The sequence below is a fragment of the Vairimorpha ceranae genome, assembly GCF_000988165.1.
Source record: "Vairimorpha ceranae strain PA08 1199 chromosome Unknown NODE_108, whole genome shotgun sequence".
In the NCBI taxonomy this organism is placed as follows: domain Eukaryota; kingdom Fungi; phylum Microsporidia; family Nosematidae; genus Vairimorpha; species Vairimorpha ceranae.
Window position 1 is genome coordinate 2,149 of NW_020169403.1, and position 8,911 is coordinate 11,059.

Below are 8,911 nucleotides of genomic sequence, written 5' to 3' on the forward strand. Positions count from 1 at the left end.
GCATTTGCTTTTTTTTTCATAAAAGAAGCTGCATGTGGGTTAATCTGCAGCGTCAAGATATTATTGCTATATTACTTTATTAAAGAAATATATCTAAGAATAGAATGACTGTGCATACATAAAATTTTTATTTTGAAAAGTTATTTGCTTATTTATAATGTTGGTTAAATATAAAATTATTTTATAATTATGATTAGCAAACAGATATGTCGTCAAAGCCACCAACTTAATATTACTGATTAAAATGCTTACACTTCTGCGTCCTACATATAAAATATTTACATCTTGAAAATTTTTGAGTACAGCGTGTTATAGATTTACAAATGAATTCAATAATTGCTTTGCATTCAATGCTTCCTCGTACTATTAATATTTCTTCAAAAAACTTATTTTGTTATTTAAAAAGCTGTTATTTAAATAAAAAAGAAAAAAATGACTTTAATAACTATTTTTTATTTATTTGTGTTTGAAAATTGAAAGAAAAAGATAAAAAAAAATTGGGGAGTAATCGAAAACCGTACAAATAAATAAATTTTACCAACAAAAAAGATTAAATTATTGTGAAATTAACAAGTAAAAAATGTTCAAGTTTATTAATAAAAATCATTTATTTAAACTTTCAACATACTTTTCCAAATTGTCGGGATCGTCAATATTTAATTTTTGGAACACTTCCTCTGCATTTTTTCTGTAAAAATGAAATATATGCCTTCTTCTTGTTCTATACCAAACGTCTACATTAGTTAGTAATGCTATACTTTCAAATGCTAGTTTCAATGTTTTTTCACCAGACGAAATTATGAATCGAAAACTTCCTATTAAAATGCCATAAAAGCTATTTATCGTCATTTTATTATGACCTAAATATAGATTAGAAAACTTTTGTATATCATTAAAAAATTCAATGTTTAGAATATCTTTCTTTTTATAATTACTAAAAAACTCATCAGCTTCTTTGGCAATAAGAGTGTATAACAAATTATTTACCTCTTCATTCTTAGGCGTCATCATAAAATAAATCTTAGAAAGTTTCTCCTTAGTAAAGAAATGTTTCAGAGAAGCAATTATTTGCCCTCTATTATTATCATTTATATTTTGTGTAAGAACAATAATTTCACTTACGTTTAAAATATTATAATGACCCAATATTTGCATTAATATGAGGTATGAAGCAGAACCCGGATTTTTACAAATTTCATATAATACGTGATCTAGCAGATTTTCAGTTTTAAATTTATGAAAAATAATTTTGTATCTAGCAAAGTCAATATCTTTTGTCTTCGTATATAAATCCAAAATCTTATTGCAATCTTGGTATGTTTCTTCAGAAATGAGCTGACAATTTTCCTCAGAGTTTAAGAGATTATAGCAACAAGAATAACAAAATGATGTACCTAAATTTTCAAAAGATACTACTTTTTTTTTAAATGAAACATTAAAAAAATTATTATCAAAATTATTTAACAAATCGAGTAGATATTCATCATTGATTGCATCATTTAATAGGATATAATTTGACACAAAATCAGAGAATGTAAAGACTTTAGTAATTAAGGTGCATACATCTGTACTGTTGTTATCATTATTGACAGTATTGTGTAATTTTATTAATTCAGTTGTATATTGCTTTTCTACATTGTATAAATCCTTAACGTCAATTTTAAAGAAAAGCATCAAATTTCTTAACTTTACAGGAAAAAAAAATTTCATCTTGTTTTCTTCTTCAAAACACTTAATAGTATCGTCATAAGATCTTTTTATAAGTGAAAAGCAAAATTTAGTATCTACCATTCTGTTTCTCGAAAAACTTAGACAAAGCTCTTCTATTTGTTTTTGCTTGTTACTATCATAAAGTTTAGCAATAAAATCTGATTGAACTCTATCATAAAAAAATTGTTTAAGATTGAAATTAATATCATTCTCAGATGTATGAAGTACTAGCTTACAAAATACTGTAAATTCCTGTAATTTATTGAAATTGCGAAATAGATAATAATCACAAACTTTTTGAAGTGCTTCATCTGCTGTATTATACTTAATTCTTTCTCCTTTAAAACCATATTCAGATCTAAATGCTTCAGTTATAAATTCTTGAAAACTAATTTCCTTATCATCAACTGCAACTTTAAAAACATAGTATTTTTTTTCCAAGTTTATTAAAAAATAGTCTTTAGTCTTAAATTTTTGTTTAACGATATCTAATAAATTCTCATAAATGTTTTTAGTGGATTCTAAATAAGTAAAAAATAATACTAATAATTCAAGTTTCATTAAAATACTAGGGGTTTAGAAAAAAATAATTCAAAAATAACATAAATCTTAATAAAAGATAAAGTATAAAAAATAAATTTAAATTTAGATCATTGTTGAATAAAAACATGGGTTTAATTTATCAAAATTATTTAAAAATGTTTCTGTAAATATAGTAAATTTGATCTATTTAACAAAACATTATAAACATATTCTTATTCCTGCAATCATATTTATGTAATTTTCATCCTAAAATAGTATATTGTGGTATTCTTATTATTTGCTACATTGAGCTGATGGAAAGTAAGTTAACAGAAGAACTGAGGGACTTGAATAATTAGTTTATAAAGAAAGAAGCTTTATTAAATATATTTTAGTAGGTTCTTACTACATTTTTGCTAATTTTTCGGAAAAATCTTTTTTTTTAATTTATGAACGAAAAGGAAAACAGTATAAACTTCCGTATAACAAAGAGAATGGTAAGAAGCATTTTAACAAATTATTATTTATTAAAATAATGTTAAAAACTATTTTAAGTTCAGTTTCCTTCCCCAAGTATGCTACATTTATTAGATTTAAAAATTTCGGAAAATATTGACATAAATTTTTTAAAAATTTAAAAAATGATTACGAAAATTATATTTTATATAAAGATTATTAAATATTATTTTACATTATTAAAAGCAAGTATTTTTTTAATAAGATATTCAGGCGTGTAAAAAAGAAATATTTTATATTACTCAATAATTTACTATTTTTAGAAAATTTATGATTTTTTTTGTAACATCACGCTTACTGTAAAATCTTTCATATTATTAAAAATTTATATAAATTATCAACGCGAAGGTTAAAAAATTTAATTTTAAAGAACTTTTTAAAGTATTTAAAAAATTTCCCTCTTACTTTTAGAAAGTAAAGATATGAATAGAATTAATGAAAAAAAACCTTTTTAAATGAAACACATTGCTGTAATAAGAATAAATCATATTAAACGTATAGATGACCATCATAAGTCTTTGGTTAAAAGTATATTTGAATACTTTAGGGGGTGTAAGGGTTTTTAATAGGTCACTTATAGTTTTATTTTTTGAATATATTACTTCAAAAATATTTCCTTTAATTAACAAACTAAGCAAGCCACCATTTGTTTTTTTCAAGATATAAAAAACAAGCCTTGTAAAAAAAAACATATTTTAATGTTTAATTTATTATTCAAAATATCATTACATGTAATGCGTTAAATTTCCAAACCTTGATATAAAATCTAGTAATAAATTTCGTTTTCATGTTTGAATTTATAAACTTAGAAGGAACAAAATTTAGATACGCATGTTTTAAATTATTATGTTTCATTACAATTTTACGAATCACAAATGTCGTTATAAAATAAAACATAATTTTTTTGTTCTATTTAAAATATATAAATTTTAAACTCTTAATTTTACGATTAACATCATGTTCGAGACATACACAAAAAAAATTATTTAAAATTTTAATAGAACATAATAGACAGTGTTTTTTTTTTATGTGCAATTTATGCTTAACAAAAAATTAAAAAAATGACATTGGTATCACCTCTAGTGAGGTGGTCAAAACGAAAATATTCTTCCAATATAAAACTGATAAAAGAACTTATTTTTATTTTATTAGTTTTATTTTTAGTCTGGGGTTCTATCTTTGTAGAGTTGTATTGGTATCTTTCCACCATTGATTTTCATTCCCTCTTTTATAAAATTCTATTTATAATAAAAAAAAGTTCTAAAAAATTTGTATTTTAAATATTTAAAAAGTAAAAATAAATGACGTGGATACCGCAGACATGAACATCTTTTTCTTGCTACATGTAGTTTTAGTTTATTCATAACATTTTTTAGAATAATAACGATTTTTTTTGAGATAATATTATAAATTACAAGACTGCAATTTAATTATATCTCTTTTAACATTTTATATGCTTCGTTTATTTTACTAGTGAGTTAAAAAGAGTTTTTTTTTATCTGAATGATCCATTTTTATAAGATTTTTGTATTTTTTTTCAATAGTATCCTCTTTTCTCATGTTTTTAATATCTCTAATTCTCCATATTTATCCATAATTCTATTAAAAAAAGCCAGAGAAAATTAAAGGAAAAAAATCTTTGTAACATTTTAGTGGTATTAGCTTAATAAATTAATTTCTATAGATCTTTTAAATTTTTATTTAGGCCTTGATTTATTTTATCATGTGTTGACAGAAATCTTAAACCCCATCAATTAAATTGATTTGTTTTTTTGCATGTGTGTTTATTCTTTAAAGAAAGAGTATTCTTTGTTATAACTTAAAAATACACACTTTTTTTAATATAAATTATTAGGAATTACCACAATTTAAAGTTAAAAAGCAAAAAATTATAACATTTTCTGCCAAAGGATAAGCCTCGTACCTATAATAAAACAAGCAACCGGCTTTTGGAATAATAATGCCTTTTCTTAACATAACTCTAATTTTTAACTTTATGATTTATAAGTCATTTAAACATACTTGTATCGCCTTACCTCCGTCTAAAAATCTTCTTTTGGTATATTTATTATGCACTTTTACGTTTTCGTTTTAGGCTAACCTTACTTTGTGGCTTCTAAAAAAATTTTCTCTATACCATTTTTACAATTTAGCTGCATACTTATGCTCCGAGCTATTCTCTATCATAACAATCTCAGTATTGTCTTCCAACGCCTTTACTGACGTAAATTTTATATGTACATGATAACTATAGTTGTAGTTTTTTATCATTTTTAAACATTCAAACAGTTTGTTTTCTTGCTTTCTAAAATATCATCTCTCAATGCCCTCACAGCTCTTTCGCTCAACTTTATCTTTCAACCTCGCTAATTTTTAAAAAATATATTCTATTTTTCTAAAAAATAGTTAGTTAAGAAAGTGATATTTATATGTTATAACTATACATCGCACTCCTAAGAGTCTTGTTTTCGCTATTTAGGAAGCTTCGCTTCCTCCATTCTCATTATTTAAAAAGCAGCCAATTTGTTATTGCTTAATGCCACCACGCTTTTGATAAGTGTGCTTAAGATGAAACTATAGATTTTTTTTTAAGACTCCTTCTTAAGACCTGCTTTGGATCTGCATGCATCAAAGAACATCTGTAAGCATACCCGTTTATACACGTAGCAGTCATCATAATCCTCATCCTACCCCTACATCTTATCATGTTATTTCTTTTTTTATGATATTATATCCTAAAAAAAATTCTACTGTCTTTGAGTTGTCTTAAAAATATGATTTGGTAAATTTAAAATTTCATATTTTTTCTTTTTAATTTTCCATAAAAAAGATTAAAAAAAACTTTTTTTATCTTCACTTCATCTTTCCATACCTTTAAATTTTATGTACAAAATTTGAAGAAAGTGTACGTAGTTTTTGGAAAAAAAGCTAAAAAGATGAAGTGGCGCAAAATATCATACGTAAAATTATTTATTGGATGTTTATTGCCTATTCCATTTTAAGAGTCCAGATCTTTCTTTATATGGATTTGTTTTCGTATCCTTCGTCCTTTTCATCTAGGGTTTACATTGTTTCTTTGTTAATTTTGTTTTATTAAAATCATCAAATAAATGAATTGACATTCTAGGTTTCTAAATTCTTACACTGATCTGAATAGTTCCCAACTTTTAAAATCACTATTTTTAAATCAATCTTACCTGTCAAGTGTCTTATATGGTTTTGCCTTAATTAATATCTGCTTTTTCTACCAGAGGTCTTATAAAGAATCTTGAGTGTCAACCGATATCTGCTAAAAAACCTCCTTAAACCTCTCTATGTATCCTTTAAATATTATTTGTTTCTATTACAATCACTTATGTTTACATATCTCCTTTCTTTTGTCACCAACTCCCTTCTTCCTGTCTTGGTCATTTTATAACCTTTTTCAGTCATTACTTCAAAGTCGCTTAAGCTTAAATTGCTAAAACTCAACCATTTAAATTTTTCTTATACTTTTTATTAAAATACGCTTCTCTTGCCTTTCTGCCAGAACGATTCCGGTCACATATAATTATTATTAGCAGTAAAGTAAATAACACCCGTATACCATATTTACGCTTTTATCATTAAAAATTGCTTCTTTAACCGTATACTTATAAACTTTTTGTTGACTCCTCATATTCTTTTATTTTCTCTCGCTCTCTTCCTCTTCCCTACTCTCATAGTGCGTTTTTTTCTAAATTCTTCTACTTTTTCTTTTTTCTTCAAATTTCGTATCATAATAATATTCAACACTCTACTCGCGCTTTCTAAAATTTTCTTTCTTTAGAACTCAACTTCAATCATCTCTAAATCCAGAACATACAAAACAATTCCCGATACTTCTTAATGTCTTCTGAAAACCTGGACATAGTCGGCATAAAGAACAATTTGTGCGTATTGCTCCTACTTGTGCTTATCGTAAATTGGAGGAGCTTAAATAATTGGGTCTTTTTGATAATTTTGCCTACATTTTTTTTCCAAAAAATAAGGGAAAAAAAATAAATATTAACAATTTAATTAGACAAATATTTTTTTTACCTCTGAAAACTCGATATTATTAATGTCCATGATATCTCCTTTTATGTGTATATTTAACGGTCTAATCATCAATTTAATCTCTAAAAAACGCTATTTTTCTTTCGCATTGTACTTTTAATATAGCTCCAACCCCCCCGTTATATTATAAGCATGGGTTCTGTATTGTGATCTAAATCCAACCGAATGATTAACGATAGAATGACTTAGATTTCTTTCAACGGCGAAATAAGAAGCAAAGCCATCAGGATTTAACATGCTTTCATGCTTAACATAAGGACTTATTGCTTCTTGTATAAAAGGAATTGTTCGATTTATCCCACTAACAATAAAAAAATATCCCCAGTATAATCAGCAGTCGTAAATTTTCAAATAATCCTGTGTAGTTAAAAAACATTTCTTCTACTTCGACTATATTCTTAGGTTCCCTGTGATAACTATATATGTATAATATCCAATTTAAAACATCTTAATAGCAAAATTTTATAATTAGCTATTGTTGCATCTAAAAGCTAAAGAAATTATACAACTGAAAAAAATTGATACCTAACAGCAAACAATAAATAAGTTATACTACTTTCGTTAAAAAAATTTTAAATGAAATAAATAGGGTCTTTTCTGGAATCCTCTTTTGAGACATTTATAAGCTGTAATGTTTATTTTGCCTTTTATAATCAAAAATTTACATAGATTCATGCAATGTTGACAATCACGTATAGATGAAATGATATCATTCTTAATTAAAAATTCCTTAGGTTTTTTATTTCACAAAAAATTATAATTTATTTAATTTTTTAAGGGCTAATTTTAAAGCACAACCCTAACAATATTAGTCAAATTCAATCTATGGTAATAAAAATCAAAATTTGAATATACTTTTTAAATATTTACAATAGAAAAGGTTTACAATATTATTTATGGTTTTAAGGTGCATTTTGGACAAATAAAGAAAATTTTAGCGTTTTTTATTGGCTTGTCTATAGAATTCTGCTTACAATTTAATTTTGTAGTTTTTGTTTATAATCATCACCACCTTCTATATATATAAAAAGTTTAAATCTTAATATTTTTTTATTTTTAAACCCTTCTTTTTAAAAAATTTTAAAATTCTTAGTATTTTTCATTAAGAACGAGTAGCATCATTTGGGGATTTTTTCTCAAAGCACGGAACGTTGTTTTTGTGCATTTCCCCTTGTTTTTAATTAGTTTAATTAATATTATATAAGGTGTCTATAGCATATTTCAATTAATAATAAAAAGAGCCAATTTGTAATTAAAAATAATAAAATAAGTACATACTAAAGGGCATCATATACATTTAAAAAGAAAGAACACACATTATGTTTGTAATCCCGTTTTAAACGGGATAGTGCAAGCTAATAAATATATATAAAAAATTTGAATCCGAACATTATTATTTTTTAATCTTTTTTTTTTTCAAATTTTGGAAAAGTTTTTTTAAATAAATAAAAATCTTTCATGGTTGACTATATTATATAAAGCTTAATTTTTCTAATATATATAACCTTTAGTTGTTTTCAATTATTCAAATTATAAAATGTGCGCTATTGTCATCTAAAATTAAAAGTGTTACATGTGTAATTTTAAAACAATACATACATGCATAAGACATATACACATAATTTAAACAAAGAAAGCATGTATCGTATTCAAGTCCCCATTTTAAATGGAATAGCATTAGCTAGTTGATATATAAAAAGAATTTATAGTAGAAGAAAAGATAGATATAAGTCTAACTTCATTTAATTAAAAATATTTAGCTCGCATGGACAAAAAATGCGTGCATTATACTATAAATGACATAAATATAGATGATAGTGTTTTAATAAAAAAGATTTTAACACTAAGAGTAAAACAAAAAAGTTTAAATAAGATTCATTTTATTCTACGATTAAAAAAGAAATTAAATTTTTAGCAATAATAGCATAAAAATTGAAAATAATGATACTGTTAAAACTGTTTTAATGACTCTAGTAAAAAAAATGTTCTTTTCGATAATTCTCTTTTTCTTGCATGTTTACGCTCCTACTCCTTATAGTGTTATAAAAGTAAACTTATCTAGATTTGATATGCACATCACTTCTTG

At 24.5% G+C, this 8,911-nt stretch overlaps 4 protein-coding genes across 4 annotated transcripts; all 4 read right to left on the bottom strand.

Annotated features, from left to right (window-relative positions):
* Window positions 1-603: 603 nt before the first annotated feature.
* AAJ76_1080004419 (hypothetical protein) lies at window positions 604-2,271 on the bottom strand (the record flags this gene model as incomplete). Its single annotated transcript, XM_024473720.1, has 1 exon — window positions 604-2,271. One exon carries the CDS (start codon window positions 2,269-2,271, stop codon window positions 604-606), a length of 1,668 nt encoding a protein of 555 aa, XP_024329903.1.
* A 1,519-nt stretch (window positions 2,272-3,790) lies between these two features.
* AAJ76_1080006106 (hypothetical protein) lies at window positions 3,791-3,958 on the bottom strand (the record flags this gene model as incomplete). Its single annotated transcript, XM_024473721.1, has 1 exon — window positions 3,791-3,958. The coding sequence occupies one exon, from the start codon at window positions 3,956-3,958 to the stop codon at window positions 3,791-3,793; it is 168 nt and encodes a 55-aa protein (XP_024329904.1).
* A 28-nt stretch (window positions 3,959-3,986) lies between these two features.
* On the bottom strand, window positions 3,987-4,112 carry AAJ76_1080006260 (hypothetical protein; the record flags this gene model as incomplete). Its single annotated transcript, XM_024473722.1, has 1 exon — window positions 3,987-4,112. The coding sequence occupies one exon, from the start codon at window positions 4,110-4,112 to the stop codon at window positions 3,987-3,989; it is 126 nt and encodes a 41-aa protein (XP_024329905.1).
* Window positions 4,113-5,311: 1,199 nt separating this feature from the next.
* AAJ76_1080007603 (hypothetical protein) lies at window positions 5,312-5,455 on the bottom strand (the record flags this gene model as incomplete). The annotated part of the gene is made up of 1 exon (XM_024473723.1): window positions 5,312-5,455. One exon carries the CDS (start codon window positions 5,453-5,455, stop codon window positions 5,312-5,314), a length of 144 nt encoding a protein of 47 aa, XP_024329906.1.
* Window positions 5,456-8,911: the final 3,456 nt, after the last annotated feature.